Source organism: Pygocentrus nattereri, chromosome 1, assembly GCF_015220715.1.
Source record: "Pygocentrus nattereri isolate fPygNat1 chromosome 1, fPygNat1.pri, whole genome shotgun sequence".
NCBI lineage: Eukaryota > Metazoa > Chordata > Actinopteri > Characiformes > Serrasalmidae > Pygocentrus > Pygocentrus nattereri.
Genome location: NC_051211.1, coordinates 17,153,272 through 17,170,633, shown reverse-complemented (window position 1 = coordinate 17,170,633; position 17,362 = coordinate 17,153,272). Strand labels below are relative to the sequence as shown.

Here is a 17,362-nt window from a genome sequence, read left to right as displayed (position 1 = left end):
TCATATATATATATATATTTTTTAAACTACTTACTCATACACGTCTCTTCCCTAATATTTGTTTTAGTAGAAACTATGGATTCCAAAATTGCTAAGACTTGTCAAAGCCTGACCACAGCTGAGGAGATGAGACACCAAACCAAGATTACGATGCAGCCTTATGCCAACTGGGAAGAGTACCTGACTCCTGCACCGCTCTCCATAGCCATCCTGAGAGAGCTGGTCTTCATCTCTTCCAAAACAGATTTCTCCATCAACAAAAACCCACCCATAGGCGGCTACAAGCACATCAAATACCCAGATTCATTTCGTGCCTGTCTCATGCAAGTGTGTAACTCTGGCTGGTGGGCTTTCAATGAGGCCCACAACAACATGGATCAGATTCGGCTTCACACCATGGCTGTTCCTGACTATATGAAGACTGCTGTGAAGATTCTGTTTCAAGGTAATGATGAAGTTGTTGAAGCTCACCTTCCTGACCAGCTGGAGAACATTCGTGTCATTGCAGATGACTGTCTTGTACTGGCTGAATCAACAAAAATGAGATTCACTGATGTCATCAATATTATCCAAGAGCTGCTGAAAGCCTGTATAAGCGCTGGGCAATTTTATGGAGAAGAGCTGGAAGAAATCAAGAAGAAAATCGAGGAGAATAATATTAGGAAACAGTCATCAGAAGAAGCTGCTAAACGCTCTGAGAAGGCAGTTAAAATCTTGGAACAGGAACTGAAGGAGGCAAATGACACCTACAAAAAAGCAATGGATTCCCTTCCCAGTGGATGGAACATGGTGGCTATAGATCTTGTTGGAGCTGTGACTGAGAGTTTCACATCTGTAATCACTGGACTGATGGCTATAGTGACTCATCCAGTGGCTCAAATGTGTAATGCTTCAAAGAAAGTTGCAGAGACAGTGAAATATGTAAAAGGTATGACCTCTTCTGCAGATGGACTTGATGAAATTAACATCTACAGCAAGTCTGCAGAAATCTTGATGTGGACAGAGCATATTCAGCAGTATGTGCAGAACAATGACATTGACTGGAAGAGTCTGTATGATCAGAAGCACAAATCTACAAAAACAGACTTTGTGAAAGAACAATTCCAAAGAATCAGTTGCAGCTTAGAAAAATTCCCTGATTGTAAACCAAAGAAGAAGGCTCAGAAATTATGTGAAGTAGCAATTAACATCTGTGAAGAACTGGCAAAATATGCACCAGATGGGAAATGTGAGGAAGAAAACAGAGGAGTTAATTGATAAAATCAGTGAACTGATTAAATCTGCCCGCAGTTTTGACTGCAAAAGCAAAGATGTCACAAAAACTCCTTCCTTGATTCCAAAACCACCAATGATGTTTAAAGAAGAAAGTAAATCAGAGAGAAAATGTGCTTCAGAAAAAGCAGCAGAGAATGCCAGGTTCCGCATAGAGCAGAGCCGAGCTCAACTGAACAACATTAGAGAGACCTATGACAAGAGTGTGGAGAACATGGAGCAAAACCAAAAGGAACTCACTGAAATATTGATCTCTATGCGAAACTGTGAACTAACAGAGAGAGACTTTAACACCACCATACAAATGCTGGTCAGAGGGATGGATGCCATGGGCAGAGTGAAGGAGCAATGGGAGAAGATGGTGCGCTTCTTTCAGATGGTGTCCAGCATTGTGAAAACCAGCCTGACCAGAACTCTCAAAGATTTTGTCTCCACATCTAAGAACTCTCAGTCACTTTCCTACAACTCAAAGCTCTTCTCCAAAGATCTGCTCTACAGTCAAGCATTTCAAGCCACTAACATCGCCAGCCTTGTCCATATGATCTCAGCAACCTACACTGAAGTGTCTGAAAAGTATCTCATGGATCGTGTCAGCTCATTGGGGAAACTTATGGCCATGGACAAGACAAAACCAGAGTTTGAACAGGAGCGTCTGCAGCTACAAAACAGCTGTGAAGAAGCTCAGAAAGATATTTTATGTCTTGTCCTCAAAAATAAGGATGAGTTTGAAAGGAAGAGTGACTCAAGAATTAAGAAGATTGACAAAGAGTTGCTGGCCATTCTTCCCTCTGCTGCTCCAGAAGAGATGAAGAGCCTCCAAGCAGCTGTTCAAAGTGGATTCACAGAAGATGAGGAGGCAGGATATTGCTGAGTGTATTCACAGCAGTTGTTGTCATTTAATCCCAAAATTACATTAGTGTTAATGGTAATTACTCCCAAATCACCTTGATATTCTCCTGCTAAACTTAATGCTATCCTTTTCTTTATCTCGTTTCTAATTATCTTTTTAATTAATTTTTGCCACCAACAAAAGCATCTTACTTTTTAATCTCCTTGATTGGTTGAGCTTCATCTAATCAGTGTTTTCACTACTTTGTAAATGTTTTACATAGTGTACAAGAAATGAAGATCCACCAGATGGCAGAACATATACCTGTACACTTTCCTGCACCTAAAAACATAAAACTGATTTAAACAAACATTTAAAAATAGCAACTTGTTTTTATGTTTTGATATTGGTTTTTAATGCTACTAAACATGTTTTAAAAAGAAATTATAATTGGCCAATCTTATATACCTTTTAAACAAACATTTTAAAACATTATATAATGTTTTGCATTGTGATTGACAATAGAACGAGAATCTAATCTTAATTATATAAACTTAATGGAGATAATATTTCTTACTGCAATAATAAGAACAGACCAAATACAAAAAAGTCCCTTTGAATAAACACAATGCAATGTTTGAACAATTTATTTAACCAGTTGTTACGTGCCAGCATTGCACGTATGTTGTTTTTTTTTTCTTTTTCTCTCTCCTTTTTCTCCCCAACCAGATCAGGTGCAACTGTGCGCATAATGGACTAATGTGGATCTTGAATACTTGGCAGTGCTCTTCTCTCCACCAATCCGAATGGCTGATTTCTGCTGAGGGATGGGCCTTGGCAGATAAAAGGACTCACCTGTGGCCAATTATGAAGAAGAGAGCATTTAGTGTGTTTGAGACTCATAGTGGAAAACTGTCCTAATTTATTTGTCAGTAACATGAGTCTCCTGTACTCTCTCTCTTTCTAGCTCTCTGTTTACTCCCCTCTCCAGTGCGAGGTGTGGACAGGAAAGTTGGGTGCGCTTATACATATATGCATTCACTGTAGTGGCTGGATTGTTTAGACACATCAGGTAAAGGGCGAGTGCCACCCGCTGTATTTTGGTGAGGATTAGACTTACGGCTAGGCAGGTTAGATTCGTTTCCTTGGTTTATTTCTTTGGCACCGTCCATAGTCCACCCTTGTGGTTGGTTGGGCTTCACTAGTTTATGTTTTGTATACTGATTACGGTTAGTCATCTTTTTTTTATTTTTTATTTTGATTTATATTTAGTTTTTGCTCAGCGTATTGCACCACCTCTCTGTCCATATAAGCAATGCTCTATTGCAAGTGGGAAGCAAAGTAAAAGTCTTTAATGCAAACGCCGCTACTGTGTACTAGTGTCCTTTCCTTCCATCTCCCATTACATGCCATGTTATTTCCCCTCTCCCCCTAGCTACATCTGAGGGGAACGGAACACCAATTAATAACTTGTATTATTATTCCACCTCTGATCCTAATGTATGCAGTAATTAGCTATACTTGTACAGGCACCAGAATGTAACAGCTGTGCTGTTTAAGGTGTAACAGAAAATTCAAATAAGAAACTTGAATAGGAAGACAACTTCAGCCTTGTGTCACGGCAGAGGTAAGTGTTACTGATAAATCCAGGTAGGAATTCAGGTAGCTCAAACAGGAAAGTGTTGTTCAAACTTGGATATAACACTAACTAAAATGCACAAAGCTTTGTTGTTTTTACAACAACTCTAAAGACTCTAAAAGAGTGTCATGTTGATATTATGGTATCACGCTACACTGCTTCTGTAATGTGGACATTTCATTTTATACAATAGTTAGTTCTGGCCATGCAAGCTGATTGGTTGAGGAGAGTTCTAACTGTGCTGGTATTTCACCTTAACATCACAGGTTTTTCACAAACACTATCACTCTGCTGAGAGACCATTGCCAAGCAACAACTTTGACAGCTGTAGTAGACGCTCAAACCATTTGAACATTTTTACTTCTTACTTTGCCACAAACAGAAAATGGGCACTTAAGATGACATTTGACCCACAGCCGATTTGGTCAGACTCTTAAGATGAGATTACACTAAATTCCCAAACAGTCAGTTGGTCTGTGTCGAGCTGGAGAATGAACTGCAGAGCTCGATACTCTTACATGGCAACAAGCTGCTCGTTAAGGAACTATAATTTGGGAATTGCTGACATTAAAATATTAAATGCCACATTCACGGCTGAATATTTAGTAATTTTGGTTTAGTTTGAGACTGTTATCGTCTATGCCAAACACCACCTGCTGTTAGGTTTCAGGACTGTGGCATGCGCCTGCCCCCTGGGCCCCGACAATAACGGCCGAGAGAGCCGGCAGAAAGCGGAGAGGGCATGCCACAAAGACATTTTTATGTAATAAGGTTAATATGCTTAAACACAGTTGAACATAATACAGAATATGAACAAATGTAAAACATGTTGGGCAGCACATTTTAAACCACCTCTGCAAGACTCTACAGAGAAGATCTCAAACTGTGTAGTTGTGCTGTATCGCCCCCTGGTGGATATGTGAACAGTGCTAAACTGAAACAGGTCTTGTTGAAATAACTCGCAGTCTGTTATTTCATTTTTTTTTAATATATGGTATTCTAGGGCATTATATTTATCTACATTTAGATAGTAATCCAGTTCTCACAGTGTTTGAACACTCCACACGATGTTTTCCCCATTAGAAATAAACATTTTACTTTCAAGAGCACGAATAATAACAACGATTCAGTCACTTTTTATCTGGTTAAAGAATAATTGGGAAAGACATGCTTTCTGACACAGGATAAGCACAGGTTGTGATAATCATGCCAAGAAACCTATAAAGCCATAAACTACCATTCAAAGATTTGAAGCCATATGAAATGGGATACTTTGTCAGTTGACAGCAAGGAAATAAATAAAAAAAGACAAAGATAAACACAATGATTTAATATATACAGACATACTAGTGCAAGATGAAAATACCTCAGTCTTGGTATTGCCTGTGAGAAGAGGCTGTTTTTTAATCTGTTTTTGCTCTTTGATCTGAATCTCTTTCCTGATGGCAGGGAGGAAACAGGTTATGTCCAGGGTGGGTGGGGTCCTTTGAAATATGGCTGGCTTTTTTTTGGAGTTGACCAGAGTAAATGTCTCTGAGGTGGGGTTGTGTCATACCAATGGCACACTTTGCTGCCCTCAATATAATATAAAAAATATCTTAAAATAGGAGTTCTGGTAGGATTTTTGGGCCCCTTGTCTCACCTTATTTCCTCTATGGCCATAAGGCCAGAGTACACTATAGTGCCAAAAGTATTCACTTCATCCCCTTCTTAATCTATATGGTTTAGTATAATGTTGGCCCACCTTTTGCAACTATAACAGCTTCAACTTTTCTGGGAAAGCTTTCCACAAGGTTTAGGAGTGTGTTTATGGGAATATTTGACCATTCTTACATTTGTGAGGTCAGACACTGATGTTAGACAAGAAGGCCTGGCTTGTAGTCTCCACTCTAATTCATCCCAGAGGTGTTCTATCGGGTTGAGGTCAGGACTCTGTGCAGGCCAGTAAAGTTCTTCCACACCAAACTCGCTCATCCATGTCTTTATAGACCTTGCTTTGTGCACTGGTGTGCAGTCATGTTGGAACAGGAAGGAGCCGTCCACAAACAAGTTGAGAGCATGAAATTGTCCAAAATCTCTTGGTCTGCTGAAGCATGAGTTCCTTTCACTGGAGCTAAGGGGCCGAACTAAACTTTACACTTGGCACAATGCAGTCAGACAATTACCGTTCTCCTCCACTGGATTGCTATATGGAGAAGCGTGATTCATCACTCTAGAGAACACGTCCAGTGTCCAATGGCAGCACTTTACACCACTGCATTCAACGCTTTGGATTGTGCTTGGTGATGTAATGCTTGGATGCAGCTGCTTGGCCATGGAAACTCATTCCATGAAGCTCTCTACACTGTACTTGAGCTTATCTGAAGGCCACATGAAGTTTGGAGGTCTGTAGTGATTGACTGCAGGAAGTTGCTGACCTCTGCGGACTCTCTGCCTCAGCATCCACGGACTTTGCTCTGTCATTTTATGTGGCCTACCACTTCGTGGCTGGGTTTTTGACATTCCTTATCACTTTTACTTTGTTATTAATATAACAACATTAATATTTCATTGCTTGTAGTTGTGTTTAGAATGTTCAGAAAGAAACAAGGAAAATGAACAAGGGTGAGGGTGAAGAGAACATTTTTCTCAGAAGTATCATGTGGGAGTATGTCATGTGGGTCACACTTGATTGCATACAACTTGTTCTGGGTCAACATGGTCAACCATTCAAAAGCTACTGAGATTAAACTTGTTTTGGGGCAACAGAGCTATATAAATTACTTAATAAAAAATTGTCATTAGAATTCAACAGAAGATAAAGTTTCTGGTCTAAGTGATGTACTATATAGTATGTATTTTTATGAACATTTTAACATTAGTTTAAATGTATTTGTTTTAAAAAATGTAATATTAAATTTGAATTTTCTATTTTTTTGTTAAAAAAAAACAATACTTATAAACAAAACTTCTAAAACCTCTGGATTCATCATTTATTATTTTCAAAAATACCTACTGTGGCTCATAAGGCTCAAAAATAAAACAAAGTGTGGAGTGCTTGGACCCCACTGATGGTCATGTGTGTCTTCACTGTAATGTAATTTGTACACAGTCCCTTAGCTCTCATGGCAGCCTGTAGAACTCAGCATGTTCCATGGCTTTCAAAAGGCATACATTTGGTGTAGCTGCATATCTTGCAGCAATAATAATTTGCAAGTATTAGCCATTGCGCATGCACCATTTGCAAGTTACTGAAGAACAAAATCTGAATATGCCAATATAAAACCAATTTTATTGCAGTGAAACAGATATCATCACAAATTAGGACAGACTTGCATCCCAATTCCATTAAAAACATTGGACTCTTAGCCTCTCAGCCCATAACAAGTTACAAAACCTTGATATTTTAATTAGTTTTTGTTCATATTCTTTTTTAATATTTTGTTTAGTTAAAGTATGTTGTGTAAGACAGCTTTCCGTAATTTAATAATATTTACATCATTTAAAATTTTAAAATAGGGTTGTTCTCCTTTTTCTTTTATTGCGGGAAAATAAACGGTAAAGCCAATTCAAGAAAGGTACACGGGCCCTGCCTGCATTTTCATCTTTGCAGTCAGTTAAGCAAAGCCAGTTCTCTGTGATTCTATCAGCTGCCTTCATCAGATCCTCCATCACCTTCATCACTGGCTCCTGGAGGACGAATCTGCGAGTCTGAATCTCAGCCACTCTGGACGTCCCACTCATTTGACTCAGGACGCGGACGGCACTTCTCACTTTCTCCTGGAACTCAGCGATAGTGTCTCTCTGTTGATTCACTTTTCCAATCTCTTCATGGATCCGGCCTGCCTTTTTATGTTTTTGTTTGATGTTGCGCTCAGTTTTAGAAATCTCGGACTTGTAGTTTGAGACTTTTCTTTTGTATTTTTTCTTTTCTTTCTTTGATGCTCTCACTTCCTTTTCAGCCACTTCAATAGCTTCTGTAGCTTGGGCTATTTCTGCTTCTCCAACAGCAATCATGATGGGACCTGCATGGAGAGAGAATAAACAAAATTTTAGGTTTGTCATAAAAAATAAGCTGTATGTAAAACGGCTGAAGTTCAGTTACTGTATGAGATTCTCACCAGCAATCCATCCGATTATGGGTATTAATGTCACTCCCCACCCAGCATTCCTCACAGACTCAGCATAGTCTCTCCTTTCTTCCAGTTTCTGAAGTGCTTCTCTTGCTGTGCTCAGATTTGTTTTGGCCAGCTCCAGAGCACCTTTCGACTCACTCAGTAATTTTTCATTAGACAACTGTTGTATTTTCAGGTTTTCTAAGGTTTCTTGTGTAGCAGTCATCTCTTGTTCAAGTTTTCCCTCATCCTGTGTAAGGATCTCAATTCTTTCATCCAGACTCCTCAACATTGTAGCGGCTGCCTGTTCTGACCGCTCCAGGCTCTGCTGGGCCTGCACAATCTGCTCTCTAATGTAGTTGTAGTTGGAGCACTGCCCACTAAAGGCATTTACATCTGCTTCACTGAGGGCCTCACAGACTTTCTTGATGGAGTTTAGGCCATCCTGTAGAGGCTCAATAAATGCTGCATTTGAGTTGTTTACCACAACACTGTAGAAAGAAAGAGGAGAAGAGAAGCAATTTCATTTGTGACACCAATTTCCTAGAAAATCTAAGAATGATTTGTATTTGCATTTAAAAGTGACTATAAAAAATGGACATTAATGTAACCATAACATAACATTTATGTAAATTAAATAATTAAATAATTTATTTAATATAAAATGTTTGTGTTAATGTTCTGTTATTTTGTATGTGTGGATGTTATTATTTAACTTACTTAGAAGAACGGAGTTTGATCATGTTGGTCTGACAGAAAAAGAGGAACAGAAAGTAAATGCGTTATCAAAAATAGAGACATTGAGCCCATCTGGTGGCCACAGTAAGATACACTTATTATAATATGTAACATTATCTGTTATATTTAGATTAATAAGATGTTTTAGGAAACTGAAAAACAAACAAAAAGCTAAAAAATGCTAGAACTAATTTGACATATAAATAATACCTTCTTTAGTGTTGTACTACTTGAGTTTGATCTCAAGACAGTAAATTCATGGTCTCTGAAAAAGGACTGTTGAGCAGCTAGAATTCTACATCAGACAAGAATGGAACAACATTCATCTCCCAAAATATCTCCAGCAATTGGCCTCTTCACTTCCCAGACATGTACAGACTGTTAATAAAAGAAGAGGATGCCACACAATGGTAGACACCACCCTGTCCCAACTTTTTGGAGATATGTTGCTGTCATCAAGTTCTAAATGAGTTGATGTTTTAATGAAATGGTAAAATGTCTCACTTTCAACATCTGATATGTATTTTATGTTCTACTGAGAAAAATTTGGGTATATGAGATTTGCAAAGCATTGCATTATGATTTTATTTAGATTTATGCTAATTTTACATAGCATCCTTTTTAGAATTGGGGTTTTATAAAAAAATTTAATTTTTACTTTTTCTACTTTTTAGTTTTTGTTTCTGGTGTCAGTCTTGTCTCAATCACATTACTCCTAGTGTCAGGTAGTACAAAGTCTTGTTCTTTATTCTGAGTCAATGTGTCAATGACACAAGTGCAAAACAGGAATAAAATGGTTTAATCAAAAGCTTGAGTGAAATAACTTTTCTTACAGTTTGATAGCTGTTAGGGGAGGCAATACATCAAAAGTTAGTTATGCTCTCTATTTTACTAAATCAAAGTGCATTTTTAAATCAGCATGACATCAATTTCAACCAAAAATGACTAAACATATATTATAAAGAGCTAGAGTTAAGCTAAGCTACAAGATTGCCTTATAATACTTTACAATCACTTTGAAGATTACCCTCCTTGAAATATTACCCTCCTTTTAGTCCTTTTGCATCTTTATTGATGTAGCTGACCTGAGATGGTTGGTCTACCTGAGACTAAATATGTCCATCATTTTAAAGTGCAGCATCTGTTGCTGGGCTGGGCTTTTAGATCCAATAGACAATAGACTCTGTGACACCCACGTATTCTTTAATATCTTCTCTTCCATTCTGGTCAGCAGGGCTCCACACCTTCACTAAAAACTATTTAGATATCAAGGTAGGACAGCTTATTTAAATATGAGATTATTATTGACTCTGTGCTTTTTTATTTTTTAATATTTTGCAGCACTTTTATGCATTAATTCATCTCCATCCATTAACTGGATTAGGCACTTTTCCATATTTGTAAAAAAAAAAAAAAAAAAAAAACACTAAAACAGTCAGATGCCAGCTCTAGTCTTTTGAGGGCCCTAAGCAGGATTTTTGGGGGTCCCCTCATCTACCCCAAGATAAGCACAATGTAAGGGGGAGTGAGGAGGCGGACACACATGCTGAGATAAGCAAGATTTATTATGGGCAAATCCAGGGTCGTGGTCAAAACAGTCCAGGGTCAATGAGCCGACACGTACAGATTTAGGGTATGACATGACAAAGACCAGAACCAACACAAACAAAGACCAGGTACAAAGATACAAAGACTGGCAAACGCAAGGGGCAAACACAGGGCTTAAATACATGGAACAATGAGGGACAGGTGAATACAATCAGGGGCGGAGTTACAAAACCAAAACAAGAGCACATGGACAGGACTGGGAGGGGCCAACCGTGACCGTACCCCCGTACCGTGACAGTACAAAAAACGGAGGGAGGACGAAGAGGCACAACACAAAACGACGCCGACCGAGAGACGACCGGAGACACAGGACGAGGAAAACAAGAACGAACAACAGACCACGCAAGACAGGGGAACAGGCACCAAGACAGACACAGAAACGGAAACAGGTACAGAAACAGAAACAGAAACAAAAGGAGACACAGGAACGGGAACCACAACAGGAACGGGAACCGAGACAGACACAACAGTAGGGAACAGGACAAAACCAGGGACCGAACAAGGCAGAAACAAAGGAACAGAAATAGATACAGGAGGCACAAAAGGACCACGGGGAACAGAGACAGAAACGGAAGGCCCAGGGGGAACAGACACAGGCGAGGGCGGGATGGGCGGGAACAAAGGGGATGTAGTGTCCACGGAGGCAGGCGGGCCTGCTATGACGTCCACGGAGGCAGGCGGGCCTGCTACCACGTCCACGGAGGTGCGGCGACTGGCGGCGGGTCCGGAGGCGCAGGCTACCACGTCCACGGAGGTGCGGCGACTGGCGGCGGGTCCGGAGGCGCAGGCTTGCCGCGGGGTGCGGCCACGGGATCAGAAGTGCCGCGGGGTGGGGACCTCTGCTCCAACCTGGAGGAACCGACAGACACTGGACCCACTCGGCCGTTCCCAAAGATCACTCGAGCGATAGGCAGCTCGCAGTGATGCTTGCGAACGAGCCGAGTCCCACAAAACGGGTCATCTGAATGCTCCTTCCATCTGACCCCGTCTTCCACTGCAGGTCGCTCCTCCCTGCAGTGGCGCTCAAGACAGGCAGACCCAAGGCGCTTACCTGTGCTCTCGTCACCCGGACACAAGGCGGGAAGGTCCTCCGCTTTCTTGCGGGACCGACGAGACGCTCGTGTTCCCTCAGCACCAGGGGATTTGCTGTCTCCAGCTTGGTGGCGTTGGGACACGGCGAACTCGGGCTGCTTTGAAACAGCCGGAGTTTCGTCCCAACGGAACAACCATATGCCGGAGTCTCGCTTACCTGCTGCGTCCTGTGGTGGCCAGTCTTTCTGTAAGGGGGAGCGAGGAGGCGGACGCACACGCTGAGATAAGCGATTTATTATGGGCAAATCCAGGGTCGTGGTCAAAACAGTCCAGGGTCAATGAGCCGACACGTACAGATTTAGGGTATGACATGACAAAGACCAGAACCAACACAAACAAAGACCAGGTACAAAGATACAAAGACTGGCAAACACAAGGGGCAAACACAGTGCTTAAATACATGGAACAATGAGGGACAGGTGAATACAATCAGGGGCGGAAACAAGAGCTCATGGACAGGACTGGGAGGGGCCAACTGTGACACACAAGCTGTCTATACTATGTCAATTCATAACTGGCTGTTTTGTTTATTGCTGATGATTAGATACTCGTTTGTCATTTTAATGTTGTTACAGGGAACCTTATCAGCAGGGCTCTCAAGTTTTTAAGTTTGGTGCGAGTGAGATTTTTTTTTTGGGGGTGGGTCACCAATCGACCCAATGGCCCATTGACCCTCCAAGTGTGTTCAACTTAAAAGAGAACAAGTTTGATTTGATCAAATTTCATGGTTTATTCTATGACATATAATTAAAAGTACAAACAGGTACAAGTACAAGCAAGAAGAAAAACAAACAAAACAAAAACACAAATTTAGCCCCACTGAACAATGGTGTATATTTTGTGTGTGTTCATAAGTGATGCTGAGTGTTGTAAGTGTTTGTGGCAGATTTAGATGCCTTGATCACAGACACTGCTCTTTAGACAGGTGTGATTTACTTTTAATGTGTCGCTGCACATCTGCTATGTCTTGATGGCAACAGGAATTTTCCTGTCTGCAGACAGAGCACCAGTAGTAGGAGTTGGTGGTGCCTACAATTATGAATGGCCATTTTACAGTCCATTCACTTTTAAAGGTGCATCTGTAAGTGGCAGCCCCAGCTAAGTGCCTTTATTTAGCCACTACCCTGACCTCAGCACCAACATTTTCACTTGCACCCTCTTCTTCTGACCCTCCACCTTCTGCTGCATTCACCTCTACCCTTTCTTCTTCTTCCATAGTCTCCTCTTCTCTCTCTTTCACTATATCCAAAGTCTTCTCTGCTATCTCCCCTGATGTAGTAGCCATTTCAGTCTCTTCCATCGTCACATTATCTGCCTTCCTTGCCTTTGGTTTCTGAGCCTTTTCCCAGAAGGAAATAAGGCTCTTCTGTTTCTTCCCTGACATTCTAAATAAACAACAAACGGTTAAAAACGTATCCATGTTCATGACAGCTCTAAGGTGACTAAACCAAAGTTATTCTACCCTATAATACCCAGAAAGACCCTATAAATACCCCAGAAAGTCTCTGACTAAACGAACATTTAAAACATCGTCAGGCTCCAGTGGTGCCGTTCTCCTTCAGTTGTTCACCGACGTGTGTTAGTCAGAATCGAATCGGACAGTTCTCCGCGCCTGACACTCTGGCTGAAACTCCACCCTCTTTGACTAGATCTGCCAAACGACAGAGCGATCTATATTCTGATTGGCTCAACGAGAGAGACTTTATAATATGCAACCGATGGATTGGCTGAATAGGGTGTGGTAACTGGTAACTTCTCTGAGCACAGAAGCGCTGTAACCAGTGGCTGTGACTCGTTTGTAGAAGGGCGAATTAATTTTTAATTGGATTTTTTTTTTTAGAAAAAAAAATCAAGAGTGAGAAATAGCATGTGTGGCGTGTGAGCGTGTGAACTCGCTGAGGTGCGTGTGTTGACTTGAGAACAATGCTTATCAGCATGCTTGTATTTTTTTGTCCTTAAACAATTTATTCTAAGCTTACCCTGGTGGCAGTGGTGACAGCATAGCTTTTTCATTGTTATAAATACCTTGCTTTCAACATATTTAGTATGATTTATTTGTGCTTCTTTGGTGACTTCTCCTTATGTTTCACATGATTGGCTGTTTGTTATAAAGGTCATGTTGTCACGTGCATGATCACAAGATTTACTCAAAGTCTTCGTATCTAAACTTAGGATTAGCATTGAAAAGTGTTTACTGAATCTGTGTTTGTTTGGTTTTGTGAAGCTGAAACTCAGCCAGAAAGCCTATCAAAGCTGATCCTGTGCTGTGTTAGACACACCTAAACTGATTACTTCTTGTTGATCAAAATAAATTGCATAACATTAACACAAAACATAACAAAACAAAACATCCCTTTATCTTTAAGCATTTTCTCCTCATCTTCTCTTTTCTTCTCCATGTTTTGGCTCCAGGTGTGCACTTTTTTTGAGCCAGGATTAACTAGTTTTCCCCCTCACTCAAGCATATCAGACAACTTAATGGTACAATAACAACTCAGGAGTTATTTGGGGGCCTCCAAGTGGCTGCAGGGCCTAAGCAACATGCAGATGAATATCAATCAATTAAAAGAAAAAAATTTTACTGTTCTAAACAAATTCTGAGGAGGCCACACCATATAAATAAACATACATTTAAACAAATGCACCGCTGTGTTGATGTTCTAAGTGAAATTACACATCTTCTGCAGTGAATAGGCTTTAATATGACATTTTCCTGCTAATTTTAGTGTACAATTTCTTTATTTGCTCAATTTGAAATATTGGAAAAAAATATATAACATATGAAATGTTCCAATTTGTTAAATTCAGAAATGTGTAGAAGTGTGTAGAGGATATAAAGAGGATGTGCTAACTTATTTTAACCTTGAAATTTAAAAAAGCATTTAATTTGACCATAGGCACCCAAACTTTTGCATTACATATCTTTTTTTCTGGCTTTAGCATTTAAGGATTTTCGTCTGTGATCTGAAAACTGAAGAATTTTAGTGATATATTCTATTACTTATTATTGAGTACAAATAAAGCATTAACATTTATTAAGACATCCATATTTTATTGATTTATTGTTATCTTGAAACCATTCTGAGAGCTAACACTCTGATAGCCAGAAAGACACACCCTGTAACTTTGATTCTTAAACTTCCTGAAAAGATAAGAGCTGAATATTATTGTTAGTTTATTAACTATTATTTATCGGTTTAAATATGTATTGTATTGTAAATAAGTATTGGTTCCTGATCAGTTTCATTTTAAACTGAAGATGTTGAATGGGAATCCACCTAGTAGTTGCCCTTTGTTGTGGATGAGAGTTCTTTTTCAGAAATTAAGAGAATTATGAGACCAAGGCAGCTCTCTGGTCAAAATCTGTTGAAAGGCTTGAGGATGGCAAACACAAACTGTGCATCAACAAATGGGCATCAACAAACACCAGGTGGAGTTTGAAGGGAGGGGCTTCTGATGAAGTGGGTAGTATGTACAGACAGTGGCCCCTTGGATAGGATAAAGGAGCAGTGGGATAAGATCAATTCTTTCAGATGGTGTCCAATGATGAAAATCAAAATTCTCAAGGATTATGTCTCCATGTCTGACAACACTCAACCACTTTCCTACAACTTAAAACTCTTCTCTAAAGACCTGCTGTACATTTAAGCATTTCAGGCCACTAACATTGCCAACCCCATTCACATGATCTCAGCAACCTACACGGAAGTGTCTAATCGTGTCGGCTTACTGGGGAAAACTTATGGCCATGGACAAAACTATAATTTCACTGGGAGCATATGCAGTTACAGAACTCCTGTGATGAAGCTCAGGAAGGTATTATACACCTTGTTCTCAAGGCGTAAAGCTAAGTTTGAAAAGAAAGAATTGTTGGCCATTCTTCTCTCTGCTGCTCCAGAAGAGATTAAGAGCATTCAAGCAGCTGTCAAACGTGGATCCACAAAGGCTGAGGAGGAAAGTTAATACTAAGTAATAAATAAGTGGATGTGTAAAAATTGTATTCATTTAGTGGCAAAATTAAATGAGAATAATAATGACTAGATTGCCTTGATTTTCCCCACATTAATGTTGCTTAATAGATGAATAATGTATGGATAGTATCTGAAAGATAACTAACCTGTGCTCTCTAGGCTTCTCATATTGTTGATTATTTCCTTTATAATGCATTGTATGTGTGTTATGCCATTATTCCACTGTTAGCTATGTGTATTGTGACAGACATACAGAATTCCTTAATTATTAACATTATTGGTTAATAAACTCTTGATCAAATGAGAGTTCATTTGTCCTCATTCTAGTTTTATGACTTTGAGAATATATTTATGTACTTATACCTGAAAAAACAAACAAACCAAATAAAAAAAATAACAGAAATGAATACAATCCAGCAAATGGCAGCATAACATACCTGCACAACGACATCAGTAAATTTACTTTTCTGCATGTTGATTTATGTAATATTCTGTACAATTGGTTCAAAATGCAGTTTTCCAAAAAAACTAATCTGCAGCCTGTTTTGATTTTATGCCTAGTGCTTAGCATTACTCACAGTATCATTTTAATGATACTAGAAATATATTAAAAACATTTGTAATTCTCTGCCAATCTTCACCTATGAAACAAATATTTCATGAATTTAAGATGAAATGGAAAATGAAAAGAAGAAACTGGTGAAAAGGAAGCCTAATTCAGCTTCATGTTATGGCGATGGAAAGTATTTTATGACTAAGCCAAGCAGATATTCAGGTCGACCGGGAAGGTGAGTGTTGGTCAAACTTGGATGTTACACTAACTTGTAAAAAAAATGCATAAAAGCTTCATTTTTGATAAACCTAGGCTCTCAAGACTTGTCATCTTCATATGGTAGTATCAAACAATATTGCATCTATTATGTGAACATTTCATTATGACATATTTCTTGCCAAATGGGATCGACGTACCTTACAATCTAGTGTATTGTGAAATTTATGGTAATGTTCCTGCTCTTTTTGTTTTGTTTTGAAGCATGACATGAACTGAAAGCAAACAGGCAGAAGAAAGACAATCTTTTCCTACTCCTTTACTAATTTATTCTCTCATCATACAGTTTGCAGTAAGCCAGACAGGAGACTCTGATACATTCCTCTCTGGAAAGTCCCTCATGGTAAAATGATTTACTCAAACATTTCATAGGATTAACCATGTGAATATTCATTGATCCATTGTGATCATGTAGCCACTGACCTGTCCAGATTCTAAAATGTTATAATTTATTTTAATAATACCAAATAAACTGTCCATTCATGTTTATGTATCTTTACAGTGCCTCCAACCAGGCCCACTGCCAACTACTGCATTTCATCACATTGCACCCCATTTTAAAGCAAAAAGAAGACATCTTTAGTCACAAACAATAAAGAGAGAGAACTCCAGAGCGGATCATATAAACAAGAAATCTGTAATGTAAATCAAAATAGAAATGTAAATCAAACTTTATGAAAACCCCATTAAAGTTCATGTGCTCATTCAATAATGTTATAGTCATTCAACAAATTAACATTATGGGTAGAGCTACTGTTGGCTAATGTTTTTATGATTGAAGACAACCAGTATAAAGAAAGAAATCTTACCTCCAGCAAGTCGTCTCAGACCTATTCCTGATATCAGCTCACCGAAAGAAGTTTAGTCTACATGAAACTGAAAGAGTTCCGCCTTTTAAAGTGAGGCTGATAGCTCTGCTGGTGGGATGGGCTTTTTGAGTCAGGGTATTGATAGAACTTCAAAACACTCACAAAAAACTATTGAGAAAGTCAGGAAGCTGTTTTAAACATAAGGTTATTATTTACTGCATACATTTTAACATTTCCTTTCATTAGAACAAAAGCCAGCTTAATAAACAGACACAGGAATGACATTGTGCCAGCAAAAATGTATGTCACTGATATAGGCGCACTTTATACATTACATTTACAGCATTTTGCTATTCCGTTTATCAGTCTCCCTCTGCTTCATTTATTAAAGCAACCACAGGACTTCCAAAGAGCATCACTACACACAATTTACTAAGGCACATGTCACAGTAAAATGTCACTGTGCCCCATTTGAATGACT

General features: G+C 39.3%; 1 protein-coding gene and 1 pseudogene across 1 annotated transcript; one reads left to right on the top strand and one right to left on the bottom strand.

The window, feature by feature from the left end:
- The window catches only part of LOC108412176, a 9,925-nt pseudogene extending 6,463 nt beyond the window's left edge, over nucleotides 1–3,462 (top strand).
- Nucleotides 3,463–6,989: 3,527 nt separating this feature from the next.
- Nucleotides 6,990–16,943, bottom strand: LOC108414317. The gene is made up of 4 exons (XM_017687169.2): nucleotides 16,882–16,943; nucleotides 8,555–8,583; nucleotides 7,841–8,325; nucleotides 6,990–7,744 (listed from the first exon to the last, which is right to left on the bottom strand). The coding sequence occupies exons 2-4, from the start codon at nucleotides 8,575–8,577 to the stop codon at nucleotides 7,230–7,232; spliced, it is 1,023 nt and encodes a 340-aa protein (XP_017542658.2). The 5' UTR covers nucleotides 8,578–8,583; nucleotides 16,882–16,943; the 3' UTR covers nucleotides 6,990–7,229.
- Between the last annotated feature and the right edge of the window lie 419 nt (nucleotides 16,944–17,362).